At 32.9% G+C, this 20,159-nt stretch overlaps 1 protein-coding gene across 1 annotated transcript; it reads left to right on the top strand.

Moving 5' to 3' along the window:
* The first annotated feature begins 18,015 nt into the window (after positions 1–18,015).
* Positions 18,016–19,824, top strand: LOC120173965 (UDP-glucuronate 4-epimerase 3-like). The gene has a single exon (XM_039180986.1). It carries the CDS (start codon positions 18,361–18,363, stop codon positions 19,618–19,620), a length of 1,260 nt encoding a protein of 419 aa, XP_039036917.1. The 5' UTR covers positions 18,016–18,360; the 3' UTR covers positions 19,621–19,824.
* The last annotated feature ends 335 nt before the right edge of the window (positions 19,825–20,159 follow it).

Here is a 20,159-nt window from a genome sequence, read left to right as displayed (position 1 = left end):
ATAAACGAAATTAATAAATAATTACTAAAGAATAATAGGAAAATGCACAGAAAGAAAAGTATGTTGCATATACTAAGAATGGTTACGATGATAGTATCAAAGGAATTTGGTTTAAATAATAGGGACTTATCTAATCCTTATGGATGATACGGAGTAGCTCGAAAATAAATGAGCATGATATACTTATGTATATAGAAATGTTTCTTTATAATTTTATGTCTCACTAAATAAGTATTTAACGTGTGTTGATTTCACGTGTATGTTAAAGCAGAGATTAACCGAGTAGGGAGTGCAACAGTTAAGGCTGTTCATTCGGTTAAAACCGAACCGAATTAACCAATTTTTTTTCTTTAACTGTTAAACGAACCGATTTTTTTTTCGAAAATATTAATCGAACCGAATAAAATTCAGTTAATTTTCGAATTAACCAAAAAAAATTAAAATTTTCTAATTTATATAAAAATTAAATGTTTTTAAATTCAAACAAAAGTTTATAATTAATTTAAATAATATATAATTATAAAATAAAAATTTTAGATACATTTTTTAGTTAATTAATATTGATATAGGTTTAAAAGTTATTGGATCTTAAATTATTAATTGGGTTTTAAATGGTTTGGGCTTAGCCCATATGTTATATATAATATATTTAATATTTTTTAATTAAAAAATAGTTTACAATTAATTTAAATAATATATAATTATAAAATAAAAATTTTATATAATTTTTTAATTAATTAATATTGATTTAGGTTTAAAAGTTATTGGATCTTAAATTATTAATTGGGTTTTAAATGGTTTGGACTGAGCCCATATGTTATATATAATATATTTAATATTTAAAATTTAATTTCGGTTAATTAACCAAATTCGAACCGAATTAACCGTTAACTGAATTCTAAAAAATTTTCTTAATCGTTAACCGACCGAACTAATTTGGTTCGATCGGTTAACCGAATTAGTTCGGTTATTTGAACACCCCTAGCAACAGTAGCATCAGATATCATCAATTAAGGTTTACCCTCATCAGTAATAGTAGGACAATCATGTTATTTTGAACAATTGCTGGCATGTAATCGAATTTAAAAAAAATGCTCTTGAATGTATATCAAGTGAAATTTTGGTAGTATATTTCGATGATTTTTTTATGATTGTATTTAAATGTTTTAATTTAAATTTTTGAAGCAAACTTTTAAGGTTTTTCAAAAGAAAAATTGTTTTCAAAGTGATGTGACATCTATATCTCGTATATGGAAAGGTATATGGGAGATGGGTGTTACAATTTCATCTTAAAATTCAATATTGATTCGAGTGAAAAGATAATATCTAATGATTTCCAATCGAGAATAAATGACCTCTCATGCCTTAAAGCAATCATTTATTACTCCAATTGAAATGAAGAGATATTACTATTTCATCTTAAAATCAATATTGTTTCGAAAGAAAACCATAATATCTAATTATTTACAACCGATAATAAATGACCTCTTATGCCTTAAAGCAGTCGTTTATTACTCCAATCGAAATGAAAAGATATTACTATTTTCAATATCAATTTGAGTGTTATTTATTTTGAAATCCCCTTGAAAAACACATGCAACAATAAAATGAATTAGAAGCATTCATCAAGAAAGTATAAATAATTTTTTATTTTACCAATCTTTAATGAGAATAATGATATTCAATTGTTTAAATACATCGAGACGAGACCTTAGATTCGATCTAATAGTCTTTTTTCGATGAACTTAATTAAAAGAACATGATCATTTCCTCAATCCTCAAATTTTAAAATCGATTCAATTTAATTCGTGTCACTAAATGGGATAGACATTAATTTTAAAATTATCAAAAGTAACTTGCTTATACGTTAAGGCAATCACTTTACGACAAATTAAAATGAACGAACATTATCCTTAGTCAATTTATTTTGATTCGAGTCAAGAAATTCTTATGAGGGTATCATGCAAAACTAATTAATGACTAAAATTAAATAACCCACAAGCAACATGCCAAAATTAAAATAAAACAAAATGTAAATAGGACTAAAATATAAACAATCAAATAATCATGCCAAAAATTAAAATAAAACAAAGTGCAAAAGTAACTAAAATGAACATTTTTAATATTAAATGTTAATATTGCAAAGAATAAAAATAAATAAAACATGGGGACCAAATTAAAATAAAATAAAATTGCATGGCTAAATTAAATTAAATAAAAAAATAGATTACAGTTCAAAATATAAACATACTAAAATTACAAGGATCATTTTATAATTATTCATTTTTAGCCTAAAACATGCTTTTAAAGGAAAATGGGTAAATTACCTAATCAGTCCAAAATCATTTAGAAAAAATTAAACAGTCACTACACATGACCAAAATGTAAAAACACACTAAACATAGAGGGACTAAAAAGTAAATAACCCAAAATATATATAACATGCACAAAAATGGGTAAATTGAAAAATTAGTCCTTATAGGTGACTAACATTCAAAAACACGGCTAAACTAGAGGGCTAGAAAGAAAATAATCTAAAAATATAAAGCATGCATAAAAATGGGTAAATTACTGAATTGATCCTTATATGTGATAACTTTGTAAAAACATGCGAGAGTTAGGGCACATAAGCGCGATTTTACCCTTAATTTTTCTATATACACAATTTTTCTCTTTTTTTCATTTTAAACCAAATTTCTAAAAAAATTCAAAATCCTCTCTCCCTTCTCTCTTCTTCCCTCGGCCGCCCAACAACTGGCCATCTTTCCCCGTCATCTGGCCACCGCACACGGTGGCTAGAACACCTAAAACTACCTCAAAATGCTTATCTCACCTCGATCTACCTCCTAGACACAGATCTAGGGCTAAAATATATAAAATGATCCTAAATAATTCGAAAAGCCCCCTCGACCTTTCGATTATCTCACACTCTGGCCACCGCAAAGACTAACAACCCTCGACGAAGACCCCTATGACTCAGGTAAACAGATCTAACCCTCTATGTAATACCCCAAATATCATATTAGTGACTATATTGAAATGATTTAAAATTTGGAGGATTAAATTGAATAAATGTAAAGTATAAGAAAATAATTTAGAAATTAAGTTTAAGACCAATTAGTAAGAATGAAAGAATGAATGGGGTATTTTAGCCCTTTAAAGGGAAATAAATTTAAAATTAATTTAATTAGGGTATTAAAGTAAGGGGAAAGTGAAAAATATACTAAGCTATCTTCTCTCCTTCTTTCCCTTGTAAGTGCTCTCCTCCACAGCCAAAGGTAAGGATTCATCTAACTAGCTTTTCCTTTCGTTTTTGGATTGTTCTTGAAACGTTGAGTGTTATAGAGGCTTCAGGAATGGTTAAATAGGATTAAAACTAAGAGATAGATGAATTATTTGAGAATGATGAAAATGGGTTTTTGAATGATATGTTGACATATGAGTTTTTATTGAGGTTTACTAGTATAACTGGCTTGTCAAATAAGTAAATAAGAGATTAGAAGCCTTGGATGTGATTAAAAACATGTATGAAAAAATAGAATGATTCTTGGTTTAGGACGTTCTTTGGATAAATTAGATGTTATGAGAAGCTAAATGGAGGAAAATTAGTTTGGTTATGTGATGTGAAGTTTAAGGGTATTGTTTGAGGTAAAAGTAAGGGAATTTGATGAAATTTAGGTAAAAATCGAGCTGAAAATGGAAAATCTGGGTTAAGGTATCGGTACTGGAAGAACAGTATCGATACTATAGGTTTAAATTTGAAGAATTACGATGAACAATATCAATACTGATGCAATTAGTATCAATACTGATGCAATTAGTATCGATACTGATGTGAGTATCGATACTAAGAGAAAGGTATCGATACCATGGATTCCAGAATGCATAAATGGTATTGGTACCATAGTATGGAAGTATCGATACCATGGTAGGGGTATCGATTTTATTGAGCCTAGAATTGTAAGATATGTTGAAATTGTAATAGAAATTGAAAATAATAGTACTTTTGAGTATTATTAAGGTATAAATGTTAGGGAATATACTAACATTGGAATGGTATGTGTCTTTAATGGACGCTTGTGTATATCATAACCAAGCTCCTGAGTCTAGCAAGAAAAAGGGCAAAGATAAAGTTATCGAATAGCCATACATCATTACAGCTTATCAGGTGAGTGCATTTATTGTATTTATATGAGATGAGGAAGACTTGCAATGGGTCAACTTAAAATGTTTTGATTTAATGTATGTTTTACAATATTTAATAAACTTTCATTATCTGTATTTAATTGATATTATAAATAAGTTTAGAGTATGAATTGCTCTAAATTGAATGAACAAATGAAAATGCATAACGGTGCATTATCGGCATGAAAGGATGCCACAAATGAAAATACATAACAGTGCATTATCGGCATGAAAGGATGCCACAAATGAAAATGCATAACGGTGCATTATCGACATGAAAGGATGCCACAAATGAAAATGCATAACGGTACATTATCGATATGAAAGGATGCAACAAATGAAAATGCATAACGGTGCATTATCGGCATGAAAGGATGCCACAAATGAAAATGCATAATAGTGCATTAACGGCATAAAAGGTGCCACTCATGATATTTATAAAAAATGAATGGCCATTTTGGCACTTCAGTGCAATACATTTACATTACATTCTCATTTAACATACATATCGCAAATAAAGAATAATTGGGGAGAATATACAGAAAGATAGGTAAGCTGGGCATACTAAGAATAATTTTGATGATTGTATGAAAGAAATTTGGTTTAACTAAGACGGATTTATCAGATCCTTATGAAGTATGCGATTTAGTTCGTAATTAAATTGTCATGATATACTTATATATAAATTTTAGTGTCTTTAAAATATTTTGCCTCACTAAGTAAATACTTAACGTGTGTAGATTTCATTCGTAGATAAAAGCAAAGACTAGCCGAGTAAGGGGTGCAGTAGCAACTATCAAAAATCTAAGGTTGACTCTCATAAGTAACAGTGAGATAATCATGTTTATTTTAAAATTTGCTGGCATGTAATCGAATTTAAGAAAAATGTTATGGAATGTATTTAAAGTGATAATTTTTGGTAATATATTTCAACGAATGTTTTATTTTTGTACTAAAATATTTTATTTTAATTTCGAAAAAAAAATTATGGGTTTTACAAATGAGTGATTGTTTTTTAAAGTCATGTGCCACCTATGACTTGAGTACGAAAACGTATACGGGAAATGGGTGTTATATTTATTGGTATCAGAGCTACATGTTTAGCTGATTCTTGACTGAAATCAGTTTTTTTTTTAAATTAAAAAAAGGAATTACATGCCATTAAGATTGTCAAGGTTATTGATATGGTGTCATTAGAGTTTGATTGATCACACTCCTTACTAACTATAGTATTATTACTATGTATGTCCTAATAGATGTCGGAATCTTCGAACTCGTGAAGAGTGGGGGAACGAGAAATTAGAGAAGAACTGGTAGCGAAAGTTACGAGGTTAATAGTGAACATTCGATTCCATCTAAAAATGTCAGTGCGCCTGTATATCAGGGGATGTCGGTGCCTAAGCTTGGAGCTTTTATGCAAGCTCTCGACACCATATTGACTCGGTTTCAACCTCCTTCACCTCCCTCTTCTCCTCCAGCACCGAGTATGTTGATCCCAAAAGAGCTAAAGAGGTTGGGAGCTCTTGAGTTCCAGGGAGAAGAGGATGAGGGTCTTATGGAGGCTGACTTATGGCTAAATGATATTATGGTAATTCTTGAAAGTCTTCACTGCTCGGATTTGGAAAAGTTGGGTGGAGCTGTATTTTTTCTTAGAGGATCAGCTCGAGTATGGTGGTTAAATACTACAATGTATGCGCCACCAGAACAAATGACCTGGCAATTCTTCCTGGAGGAATTCAAGAACAAGTATGTGGGTGAGCTGTTTAGACGGGCAATACTGCTAAAGTTCCTTAATTTGAAACAATGTGATCGAGTCGTACATGAGTTCGAGGCTAAGTACAATAAGCTGAGCCATTTTCCTACTGAAGTAGTTCCAAATGACAAGGCTCAACGTGATTGGTTTATAGAAGGTTTGAGGCCAAAGTTAAAAAAGATGATGTTGGCTTTTAACTTGCCTAGTTTGCAAGAAGTCATAAACCGAGCCAAGGCTATTGAAAGAGATCAAGAGGAGACCCTAGCAGCGTAGCAGAGTTTGCAGATGGGGAAAAGCGTTGGAATGCCTTTAACTCCCCATCATGCTAAGAGAGGCAAAGGCTCGAGTTCCATATATAATGATAGAGATGGTTCTGCTGTAGCTTCACAGAAAACTAAACAAACCTAGTCTTTTGCTGCTAGCTCATGTAGAGGATTTGGGAAAATGACTCTATGTCAAATATATGGTAAATTGCACCGTGGAGTATGCAGACTTCTCAGTGGAGCTTGTTTCCAATGTGGTGAGACTGGTCACTTTGCCCGAAACTATCCTAAGAAATCTGAGGACACTTCGATGCAATCTGAAAGATCTGTAGTAGCCTCTAATAGAAGCAGAGGAAGGGGTAGATCCAGGGGACAATCTGAATCAATACAGCGACAAGAGACTTGGGTAGTCGCCAGAATTTACAACATTAAGACCAATGAGGATCAGGATGTCCCAGAGAACATAACAAGTACATTCCATCTTTTTGATGAGCCTGTATTTGTTTTAGTTAACCCTGGTTCTACAAACTCATACATTAGTACAAAGTTGGTTAGAGCTAGAGGAATTCTTTTATAACCAATTGTTAGTGAGATGATAGCGATAAACCCAATGGGTCATAGTGCGAGAGTAACTTGCATATGTAGAAAATGCCCGATAAAGTTTCAATAGATTCTGTTTTCAACAAACTTAATGAAGTTGCCTTTTGATGACTTTGAACCCATTTTGGGCATGGATTGGTTGTCTCCATATAATGGATGGGTCGATTGTTGTAAGAAGCAATTATTTCTAAAAGATGAGAAGGCTTAGAAATCGTAGTGATCGGTGAAACCAATGTGATATCAGACATGACTACAAGGAAAATGCTGTCAAAAGGGTGTACAGTTTTCCTAGCTAATGTGATAGAAACTCGAGTAACGGAAGCGAGATTGAATGATATCCCAACAGTTAAAGAATTTCCAGAGGTCTTTCCAGAAGAATTACCAGGTTTACCTCCAGACCGGGAAGTAGAATTCAAGATTGAGGTTTACTTGGGTACCAAACCTGTTTCTATGGCTCCGATGGAGTTAAGAGAATTAAAAGCCCAACTGCAAGAGCTACTCGATAAGGGATTTGTCAGACCCAATGTTTCTTATTGGGTATCACATGTGCTCTTTGTGAAAAAGAATGACGGGTCTATGCGATTATGCATCGACTACCGTCAGTTAAATAAAGTAACGATAAAGAACAAGTATCCTCTTCTGAGGATTGATGATTTGTTAGATCAATTTAAAGGTGCAGTAGTGTTATCTAAGATAGATCTAATGCTCCTGTAGTATTTATGTACTTGATGAAGCGAGTATTCCAACCTTACTTGGATCAATTCGTGGTGGTATTTATAGACGATATTTTGGTGTATTCAAAGTCAAGAGAAGAACATGATGTCCATCTTCGAGTGGTTCTTCAGACACATCGAGAAAAGAAGTTGTATGCCAAGTTGTGCAAGTGTGAATTTTGGTTAGCTGAGATTGTTTTCCTTGGTCATATAGTCTCCGCAGAAGGCATAAGAGTATATCCTAAAAAGATTCAAGTGATAGTGGATTGCAAACCCCAAAGAATATTTCTGAAGTTTAAAGTTTCTTGGGGCTTGCTGGTTATTATAGATGATTCATGAAAAACTTCTCAATGTTAGCTTTGCCACTAACTAAGTTGTTACAGAAAGATGTGCATTTTGTTTGGGCGGAGAAATGCCAAGAAAGTTTTGAAATGCTAAAGAGAATAGTAATAGAGCCCCCAGTGCTAGTACAACCTGGGTCGGGTAAATACTATGTAGTCTTTAGTGATGCATCTCATAATGGGTTGGGATGTGTACTCAAGCAAGATGGAAAATTTGTGGCTTATGCCTCAAGACAGTTGAAGAATCACGAGAAAAATTACCCGACACACGATTTGGAATTGGCAATGATCGTGTTTGCCTTGAAAAATTGGCGTCATTATCTGTATGGTGATCCGTGCCATATTTATACGAATCACAAGAGTCTAAAGTACTTTTTGACTCAGAAAGAACTGAATTTGAGATAGAGAAGATGGATCGACCTTTTAAAATACTATGATTTGATCATTTATTATCATCCTGGAAAGGCTAATGTGGTAGCGGATGCACTTAGCCGAAAGACTTTTGCCACTTTACGGGCTTTGGATGCACGGATATCTTTAAAGGAAGATGGTACCTTGATTGATGAACTTGAGTTAAAGCTGATGATTTTGGATTGGGTAAAAGAACTGCAAGGTCGAGATTAGAAATGCTTGGCACAAATGGGGCAAGTAGAAAAAGAATAGGTCAAAGACTTTGAAATAAGGGTTGATAGATGTTTATATTATCGTGGAAGATAAGATGTATCAAGATTTAAAGAATCGTTATTGGTGGCCTGGCATGAAAAGAGTCAGAGTTTGTTGCAAGATGTTTGACATGTCAGCAAGTGAAAGCTGAACATCAAGTGTCATCTGGATTATTACAACCGATATCCATTCCTGGGTGGAAGTGGGAACGAGTTACAATGGATTTTGTTTCGGGATAACCTTTGTTACAGGGTAAAAAGGACTCGATATGGATGATTGTAGACAGATTAACCAAGACAGCTTACTTTATCCCAGTTTGGGTAAATTACTCAATGGATAAATATGCAAAAATGTATGTCAAAGAGGTAGTTTGGCTGCATTTTTGATAGTCTCCCATCGAGACCCAAGGCTTACTTCAAGATTTTGGAAATCCTTACATGAGGCATTAGGTGCTCGCTTGAATTTCAACAATGCTTTTCATCTTCAAACAAATGGACAATCAGAGCGAACTATTTAAATATTAGAGGACATGCTAAGGGCATACATGATTGAGTTTAAAGGATCATGGGAAAGGTATTTGCCTTTAGCAGAATTTTCTTATAATAACAGTTATCAATCGAGTACTAAGATGGCCCCATATGAATCTTTGTATGGGAGAAAGTACAGAACATCATTAAATTGGTTTGAACTAAAAGATCGAGACCTAGTTGATCCTGATTTAATAAAAGAAATGGAGGAGAAAGTGAAAGTTATCTAGGATAATCTAAAGATACCCTCCGATCGACAAAAGTCTTATGAAGATTTGAAAATATAAGAAATTGAATTTCAAGTGGGAGACAAGGTATTTCTGAAAGTGTCACCATGGAAGAAAGTATTACGGTTTGGACGCAAAGGAAAACTGAGTCTGAGATTTATTGGACCTTATGAGATTTTGAAAAGATTCGGACCAATAGCTTATCAGCTAGTTTTGCCTCCAGATATAGATAATATCCATAATGTCTTTCATGTGTCGATGCTCAAAAGGTACCGATCATATCCATCTCATATTATCACACCAAAGGAGATAGAGATCCGACTAGATATGACTTAGGAGGAGGAACCAATGCGGATCTTGGCTCGAGAAAGCAAAGAATTGTGTAACAAGAAGATTCCTCTAGTTAAAGTACTTTGGAAAAACCATAAGGTAGAAGAATATACTTGGGAAAAAGAGGAGGACATGAGGAAGTAGTTTCCATACCTCTTCGTATTATGTACTTCTTTAAATTCCGGGATGAATTTTCTTAAAGGGATTTAAAATTTGGAGGATTAAATTGAATAAAAGCTAAAATATAAGAAAATGATTTAGAAATTGTATTTAAGACCAATTAGTAAGAATGAAATAATGAAAGGGGTATTTTGGCCTTTTAAAGGGAAATGAATTTAAAATTCATTCTAATTAGGGTATTAAAGTAAGCGAAAAAGGGGAAAGTGAAAAATACACTAAGCTATCTTCTCTTCTTCTTTCCCGTGTAAGTGTTCTCCTCCATAGCCAAAGGTAAGGCTTCATCTAACTAACTTTTCCTTTTATTTTTGGATTTTTCTTGAAACCTTGAGTGATATAGAGGCTTAAGGAATGGTTAAATAGAATTAAAACTAAGAGATGGATGAATTATTTGAGATTGAAGAAAATGAGTTTTTGAATGATATGTTTAAATATGAGTTTTTATTGAGGTTTACTACTATAATTGACTTGTAGAAGTAAATAAGATATTAGAAGCCTTGGATGTGATTAAAAACATGTATGAAAAAGTAGTATGATTCTTGGTTTGGGATGTTATTTGGAGAAATTAGATGTTATGAGAAGCTGAATGGAGGAAAATTAGTTGAGTTAAGTGATGTTAAGTTTAAGGGTATTGTTTGAGACAAAAGTAAGGGAATTTGACGAAATTTGGGGAAAATACAGTTGAAAAATCTGGTTAGGGTATCGGTGCTGGTAGAATAGTACCGATACTATTGGTTTAAATTTGAAGAATTACGATGAACAATATTAATATTGATGCAATTAGTATCGATACTGATGTGGGTATTGATACTAAGAGAAAAGTATCGATATTAAGGATTCCAGAATGCATAAATGGTATCGGTACCATAGTATAGAAGTATCGATACCATGGTAGGGGTACCGATACTATTGAGCTTGGAATTGCAAGATAGACTGAAATTGTAATAGAAATTGAAAATAATAGTACTTTTGAGTATTAATAGGATATAAATGTTAGGGAATATACTAACATTGGTATGGTATGTGTCTTTAATGGATGCTTGTGTAGATCATAACCAAGCTCATGAGTCTAGCAAGAAAAAGGCTAAAGATAAAGTTTTCAAATAGTCAGACATTATTATAACTTATTAGCAAGGCTTATCAGGTGAGTGCATTTATTGTATTTATATGAGATGAGGAAGACTCGCAATGGATCAACTTAGAATGTTTTGATTTAATGTATGTTTTATAGTATTTAATATACTTTCATTATGTGTATGGAATTGATATTACGAATAAGTTTTAGAGTATGAACTGCTCTAAAATGAATGAACAAATGAAAATGCATAACGGTGCATTATCAGCATGAAAGGATTCCACAAATGAAAATGCATAACGGTGCATTATCGGCATAAAAGTATGCTACAAATGAGAATGTATAACGGTGCATTATTGGCATGAAAGGATGTCACAAATGAAAATTCATAATAGTGCATTAACGACATAAAAAGTGCCACTCATGGTATTTATAAAAGATGAATAACCATTTTGGCACTTCAATGAAATACATGTACATTACTTTCTCATTTAACATTCATAGGGCAAATAAAGAATAATTGGGAAGAATATACAGAAAGATAGGTATGTTGGGCATACCAAGAATAATTTTGATGATTGTATGAAAGAAATTTGGTTTAACTGAGATATATTTATCGTATCCTTATGGAGTATGCGATTTAGTTCGTAATTAAATAGCCATGATATACTTATATATAAATTGCAGTGTTTTTACAATATTTTGTCTCACTAAGTAAATACTTAACGTGTGTTGATTTCACGTGTTGGTAAAATCAACGACTAGCCGAGTAAGGGGTACATTAGCAGCTATCATCAATCTAAGGTTGACTCTTATCAGTAACAGTAGGACAATCATGTTTATTTTGAAATTTGTTGGCATGTAATCAACTTTAAGAAAAATGCTATGGAATGTATTTAATGTGATAATTTTTGGTAATATATTTCAATGAATATTTTATTTTTGTACTAAAATGTTTTGTTTTAATTTCGAAAAAAGAATTATAGGTTTTTGTAATACCCCAAAAATTTAGACAATGGCCAAAATGAAAATTTTGGAAGTTTGATGGTCAAAGTAGAAAATTGGGGAAAAGTTTAGGGAATTAAGTGATAATTTCCTAGAAAGAATTTTATTCCATAAATAGATGGTTTACTCTTGAGAGTGGAGTTTTATGGAAATCATATTTTTGGTTTTAAATTTTAGTAAAGAAAAATTAGAAAGGGTTAAAGTCCAATAAGGATCGGTAATTCCGATCGAATTGGAATTTTACAAAAATTTGAAGATGTTATAAATTGGTTGGAAATATTAGTTTAATATTTTGGATCAGAGAAATTTGGTTTAAAAATGTGCAAATTTTCAGATTTAACCGAAACAGTGGAATTTAGTGACTAAAACGCAAGATTTGAAAATTCAAGGTGAATTTCGGAAATAAAAGTCAAAATAATTCATGTTTGACTTTGTAATATGATAATAATTAGATGGCTTGGTTTTATGGTGATTATGGAGATTCATTAAGGGCAAAAATGGAATTTCCTATAGTGTTGAATAAAAAAATTCCATTATGATATATTATTAAGCATGTGTTAGACTATTATATCATTTAATATCAATCATGGAAGAGCATTTCCAGCTTCTTCTTCCTCCAAGGGCCGGCACCTCCCAGCTTGTAAGGTAGGTATTTTTGGTTTTGAATTTTGAAGCTATTTGTTGAGAATTACACTTAGGTGTGATTAGGAAAAATATTCTACGATCAATTCTCTACATTTTGACATGAATATTACTAGGTTTTCATGTTCAAGTTCATCTTGAGTTGATGAAGGGTATTTTGATTCTTTTGTTTTATGGTTTTGAAGAGTTAAGTGATTTTAAAGAATTGATTGTAAGAATTGATGAAGAACCTAAGAATGAAGTTAAAGAAAACAGTTTGGATTTTGAATCTGGCAGTAGGTTCGAAAATTCACCAGAAATTATATAAAAATAATTGAGAGGTTATTTTTATATATTTGTGTTCATATATCGATCTAGTTTCGTTTAAAACAAACGGGGATCAATTTTATGGTGTATACAAATAAATATGGATTTTTAACCAAGGAAAGGTCAGGAAAAAATCGGACAGCAGATTCTGCAAAACCGATTCTGTTGATCAACTTTGAAAATTCACTATAAATTGTACATAATGAATTAGGAGTTCTTAATATGGATAGATTCATATTCGAGTTTAGTTTTCAATGGAATAAACGGAATTGAATTCCAGTGTGTATATCAATACAAAATATTGATTCTTTAAAGGTAGTACGAGTTGTCTGAATATGGAAAATTGTTGTGTAAGTGTTGTATAATTGATGTACTATGCTGGAATTATTAGTATTAAGAAGTTAAGTGGTAAAATGGTGAAGGACCGTTTTGGATGAATTGGAAAAATTGGTTCCAATGTAAAAAGAATTATTAAGAGTTAAGTATTTTGATAGATAATGAGTATCAAAAATATATTATGGAGTTATTTTTAGGATATGTTTATGTTAGTACAATACTAACATATGTATCATTATGAATTTGTGATTTATACAGATTATGATTGATTTGTGATTGAAGCAAGTCAAGTATAAAAAGGGTTTATTGTGAAACACAGTGAGGCACAAATATTTGAAAAAATTATAAAGTGTCAAAGTGAGTGCAATACATGCATGAAATTATACATGGATGTTTTATACATCATCAGGAAGACTTGCGATAAGTCGACCTTGTTTTATCAACATGATATTATATCATATTTGTATAAACTGACATGACATTGATATGTCAGAGTATGAAATTATAATGCATTGATTTTGGAAAATGTGATATTTTACCATGAATGTTATTTAGGATATGAACTTCCCAATGTTAAATATTGATAATATATTGTGCCATGGATGGATCAAATATAATAGATAGTAAGCCCAAGTAAGTCATTGAGGGACAGGGTATAGTTGGCATACCATAGAGTCTAGTAGCAGGCTGCATATTCGGGAATACACTAAAGGATACCTAGTGTATATGGTGGGAACAACCTTATGTGTCATATTCGGTTTTATAATAAAATTATGCATGAATTGTATTGCACTGTAAAATGTTTTAATTGCCTCACTAAGTTTATACTTAGTGTGTTATATTTTCACGCATAGGTAAAAAGCCAATAGCGGATTAAAGAGTTCAAAGTGGCATCAAGCATCGAGAGGTATATTTCAATATCAGTAAGACATCCTACGATGGAATTTGATTTTAGATAGTGGCATGTAATTTGAAAATGTTCAATTTAGTTGTTGAATAAATTTTGGAATTTTTTATAGTGATGAAAGGTTAATTTTTATGAATTTATATGTATTTTCAGAAGTTACTGTAGCAGTTAATGTAGCGTATCGATGCACTATAGTAGTTACTGTAGCGTATCGATGCATAATATTAATTTGATGTTTTGATGCATCGATGCACTGTTCATGTTACTGTAGTGTATCGATTCACTTTTCACGGTATTGTTCATCACTATTCACAAAAAAATCTTTTGAATTTAATTTGCTATAACAAATATAAATTATATTCTATGATATTTTTATAATATCAATTACCATTTTAAGGAAATAAATTTTAAATCGTTTTTGAAAAGAAAATGGTTTTAAAATTCGGGTGACATCTATAATCTGTATAGGTATAATTATACGGGTTATGAGTGTTACAGTTTTACAAATGAGTCAATGTTTTTTTAAATTTATGTGCCACCTATGCCTTGTGTACCGAAACATATACGGGAAATGGGTGTTACACTCTCTCCATTCGTTTTGGTTTCATGCAAAGCTTCATTTTTTTATTTCATTCTTTCTTCTTTTTCGATACTGAAAATAAAATAAAAAAGTACAATGAATCATTTCTGTTTTTTTGTATTGATTGTATTGCCTTTTTTAAAAAAAATTGAGAGGGGATAACCCCTTTTCTTTTTTACATAGTTCATGTTTTATAACCCTCGACATTACATCTTTTTTTCATGATTATATAGTTGCCTTGCATGTTGCTGGGTGACTTGCTAACTTGGGTTAACTTGATGTGGCAGGAGACTGATGGGTGATTGGTGGAAGTGGAGGTGGTTGGGGACTGGTGCAACAAGGCGGTGGTAGGTGATTGACGGAGATGGTGATGGCAGGCTCCTCATCTGGTGTGATCGTGGCCGTTGGATCTCTCCCAGATCCAACAGTTATGATGGTGCGACTGGAGCTGACTAATGGTGAAAACCCTAACGGGTTTGGGCTTCATCTGGGCCAAGTTGAAAAGGGTTATGGGCTTATTTTGTTGGGCTCCGGGTTTGGTCGGTTGGGTTTGTTGTAATTTAGGGCCCAATTTTGGGTTGGTTGTATAGGCATGCACAAAAAAATAATAATAATAATAATAGCGGGACGAAAACGGGTTTTGACACATAAAATTATCTTTGTTATTGCCTTTGAATATTTCTCTAAACTCTTTACCTAATCAAACAAGCCAAGTATGAATTATTAACACCTATAGGAACTCAAATGAAGAAAACAAACTTGGAAAGCTTAAAACGTATCCAAAATAACTAGGTGAGCTCAAGGGGTCAAAATCCACCTTAAACTCTTCATAAACCCCTTTTCTAACCACCCCACTTCTATAGAAGATATTAAGTTCAATCTTGAGATTTAAGGTGATGATTATCACAATTATCTTTATAATTTCAGACTAGATTTGTAATACACGAAAGTTTGTTCCTTTGTTGCACTATCAACTTGAAAGAAGAGAGAGATATGAAGAGAAGAAAACAAGGAGGTGAGAAGATAAGAAAAGGGAGTGCTCAGCCTTTTTTTCTTGATTTTTCATCGGGTGACATGGAAAATTGAATGATATTTAACCTTTTTATTCTCTAATGGTCTAATTACTTGTTTGGTCCCTCTTCCTCTGTTCTCAAATGAAAACCACTTTTTTATGACCATTTAGGGCCAATTCTAAATAGATTAGGCCTAAACTTGATCCAACTACTCTAGTTACTTAATCATAACAGTCCATAGACCCCTCGGGTCAACACTTATTCATTAGCTCAGAAATTCAAGGTGTTACAGATGATTTACAATATAGATGTTCAACCAGAGAGACAGCAAGAGAGTAAGGGAGTCTCCTTCTCCATCTTTGCATGATGACTTAAATATAAATTCTTAGTATTGATGTGACGTTTTGGGTGATAATAGTTATTTTTAGGTTGACAAACTAAATAAACTTGATAGTTAGATAATAGATTTAGCTTATCGCGTAGATTTGTCAGTTATTATGTGAATAATTTATAGCTGATCGAATAACAAGAAACTTTGAAAGTTTTGAAGAACTTCGAAAACATTTATAGACAAAAAAAAAAAATGATAGTGAAGGAGGTCCCAAAGAGCTACAACAAATCATTAATAGTGTAGTTAAAAAATCATGATGTTGAAACTGGCCAAGTCCAGCTTACATTAACTAGCACTCGATGGAAGGAACAAGTTGCCGGTGTGCCAGCTATAAAGAAAGGTCAAATCAGAACGTTCTTCCTCCACTTTCTTTCCACCATGTACTCACATGGGGACTGTGTACAAGCTGCCATCAAATTCAATTTTATACCATTAATTTATTTCTTAAATGTTTGATGCAAAAATAAGTTTTCAAATTATATATAAAGTTAATTTTTGGTGTATAATTTTTTTTTTGTTAAAAATATGTGTCTGATATTTTTTCTGTTATACTTTTAGGTACTTACTATTAAAAAAATTATTAAGTTACGTTCATCTTTCTAAAAAATATTTTAAAAAATATTTTATTTTCAATAAAAAAAAATAAACATAACAAATACTTAAAAGTATAACAGATAAAACGTTAAATATATATCTTTAACAAAAAAAAAATTTGACAAAAAAATTAACTTTAAGTATAATTTATACATTTATTTTTGTATTAATCCTTTCTTAAATAATCATGACTCCATAACACGACAGTCTCTTATTGTACTTCCAAGTGAAGATAAAAATCAATGAAGATATATGGTTTTTTTTATGTAAAGAATCCTTAATGAAGGGTGAAGGGCTTTGTGTAGGTGGGTCAGATTTTGGTGGTGTTATTCTTTAATCTCACTCAATTTTTTTTTCTGGGCCACCAAAACAAAGCTTTCATTATGTGTGGATTGCTGTGGTATAATCCACGTGATGCTAACTTAGCTTCACATTAATTGCAATCTAAGATATGCCCAAGAAAATTCCAGGAAAGTTCCTCTTGCCTTCATTTCAAGTCTGCGTTTGTTCTTCAATGGCGCTCACTATTTCTGACCTTTCTCTGGCTGTATCTCAATTTGACTTTAGACCATGCCACATGCAATGAATTTGTCGTAAATTTAATTCAACGGAGGGAAACATGAAAAACAATAATAAAAAATCAGGAGTTAAATTGAAATTTATTAAATAATTTTAGTGATAAATAAGAATAGTATTTTATCTAGAGATTATGGATTTCAACATTTACGTATTTTCATATATCAAGAAAATTTTAAATAAATATTATTTAATAATCACTTTAAACTAGACTATTTAAAAAAACCCAATGGTAGTTAATTTGCATGTTGAAACAGATACCAAAGAATTTTCGAGGAACTACGTCGGTAGAATATGTATGTATTATCAAATGATTAAGGAAGTTCTAAATAGATATTACATTATAATCATCTCAGACTACTATTAAAAAAATCAGGGGTCAAATTGCATCTTGAAACTAAAATCACGGACAAAAGGAATATTAACCCTAGAAAATTATTCATATAGTTAATCTCATTTTCTTAGATTTTCTTCCCCTTTTGTTGGTAAGCTGCACTTTTCTTAACAGAAATTGAAGATTTACCGTCTGCAACATATAATAGATTTCTTACCATAACTAATTCAAGAGAAACCTCAATTTGTGTATGTGGTAGTAAATTGACATCAAACTGAAATGAATTTCTTACCTCAGGGATAAATATAGAGAGGGAGCTGGTATTTATTTTCACTCCACAGATATTTATTCGTTATCTCAAAAACAAAAATATTCTTAACCTCCCTATTTTAACTACTAATTACACACACAATCCTTAATAAATCCATCTCTCCCAAAGTCCTGTTCTTTATAAACCAATAAACAACCAAATCTTCATCTTCCCCTCTTTGTTAACAGAGCCATTGACAGAGCTGCGTGTTTGTAAACCAAAACAGAAACAAACCCATCATTTCAAGATTCTCATTTTCATCATCAAAATAAGACAGACGTAGCCAAAGTCACTGAAAGCTCCATTGCCGCCGCCGTTACCCATTCCCGCCCAGAAAATAAGAACTTTTATAAAGAACTTCCCTTTAGCAGGAATATCCATTTTTTCCAAACCCTAACCCTGAAAATTCAGGAGGAAGAGATTTTCTTTTTGGTTCCAAATTCTGGGTTTCATTAATGTTAGAGAAAATGTATCATTTTGACAACATTCCATAAACGCCCGGGAAATTCAAGATGGAAAGATCGCCCTACTTTCACAATAGATTGATGAGGTGGCACTCCTCTCTTGCAAAGCTCACGTTTTGGTCCTTTATGTTCTTGGGATTGATCTTGATCTTCTTCTTTCGATCTCCTTCCTTCAATCCCCTTCCGCAAGATCCTTCTCGCCGCTCTCTCCGTACCTACAACTGGGGTGGACCCGCTTGGGAAAAACGGGTCCGTTCATCTGCCCGTATTCGTTCTCCCAACGGCATCTCCGTTTTGGTCACCGGAGCCGCCGGTTTCGTCGGTACCCACGTGTCGGCTGCTTTGAAAAGGCGCGGAGACGGCGTTATTGGACTTGATAATTTCAATGACTACTATGACCCTTCGTTGAAAAGGGCTAGGCAAGCTCTTCTGGAACGAAGTGGGGTTTTCATTGTCGAAGGAGACATCAATGATTCGACTCTTTTAAGGAAACTTTTCGAGGTTGTCGCATTTACCCACCTTATGCATTTAGCTGCTCAAGCAGGCGTCAGGTATGCAATGCAAAATCCTGGCTCTTATGTGCACAGCAATATTGCTGGTTTCGTTAGTTTACTCGAAATTTGCAAATCGGCGAATCCTCAGCCGGCGATCGTGTGGGCGTCGTCGAGTTCGGTTTACGGTCTTAATACTAGGGTCCCATTCTCTGAGAGAGATAGAACTGATCAACCTGCTAGTTTATATGCTGCTACTAAGAAAGCTGGTGAAGAAATTGCTCATACTTATAATCATATATACGGACTTTCATTAACAGGTTTGAGGTTTTTCACCGTTTACGGTCCTTGGGGTAGGCCGGATATGGCATACTTCTTTTTCACTAGGGATATACTGAAGGGGAAGTCGATATCGATATTCGAGGCATCGAATCATGGTACGGTGGCTAGGGATTTTACCTACATTGATGATATTGTCAAAGGGTGTTTAGGTGCCTTGGATACTGCTGAGAAGAGTACCGGTAGCGGAGGGAAGAAGAAGAGTCCGGCTCAATTGAGGGTATACAATTTGGGGAACACTTTCCCTGTTCCGGTTTCAGATTTGGTGAGTATTTTGGAGAGGCTTTTGAAGGTGAATGCGAAGAGGAAGATTATGAAGTTGCCTCGGAACGGGGATGTTCAGTTCACTCATGCCAACATTAGCTTGGCTCGGAGGGAGCTCGGGTATAAGCCGAAAACTGATTTGCAGGGTGGGTTGAAGAAGTTTGTGAGGTGGTATCTGAGTTACTATTCTGGTGGGAAGAAAGCTGCTGGATAAATTTATTCTTTGAATTTGTGGTAGAATTCTTGTTCATTATCATATTCTTAGGTCATTGTTTTTAGCATCTCTCTGTTCATTGCCGGATTATTGTTATTTCTTGTATCTTTGGTGAAGCCATTTAAGGAGGGATATTATGCCCTAGTTTGAAGAAGTTTTGAGATGATTAGAGGTATCAATAGTACACCAGAACAAATTTCTCTTTTCTTTCTTGTGGGATGTAATGGTTAGTTTTTTTTTTTTTTTTGGCATTGTAGTAGAATTCATGACTGATTGGTCATTGCTATGCAATTCCAGTAAAATAGCACACCAGAATGTGTTCTTTCATTCCTTTGTAGATTAACTGACAAGTTGATGTGCTCCTTTGGTCTATCTTGGATAAACTATTAGCCTATTAGCCTATACTTGTTAGAGGTGTTCACAGTCGGTTTGGATCGGTTTTTGGCTAAAATTTCATCCGATTCGAATGTATAAATGTTTGCGTTTTGGATTGGTTTGAATGTTTCTAAAAAAAAAATCCGATCTGATCCGATCTAATT

The sequence above is a fragment of the Hibiscus syriacus genome, unplaced genomic scaffold (genome assembly GCF_006381635.1).
Source record: "Hibiscus syriacus cultivar Baekdansim isolate YM2019G1 unplaced genomic scaffold, ASM638163v2 tig00111996_pilon, whole genome shotgun sequence".
NCBI lineage: Eukaryota > Viridiplantae > Streptophyta > Magnoliopsida > Malvales > Malvaceae > Hibiscus > Hibiscus syriacus.
The sequence above is the reverse complement of the archived record's forward strand: the minus strand, read 5'-3'. Positions and strand labels throughout refer to the sequence as shown.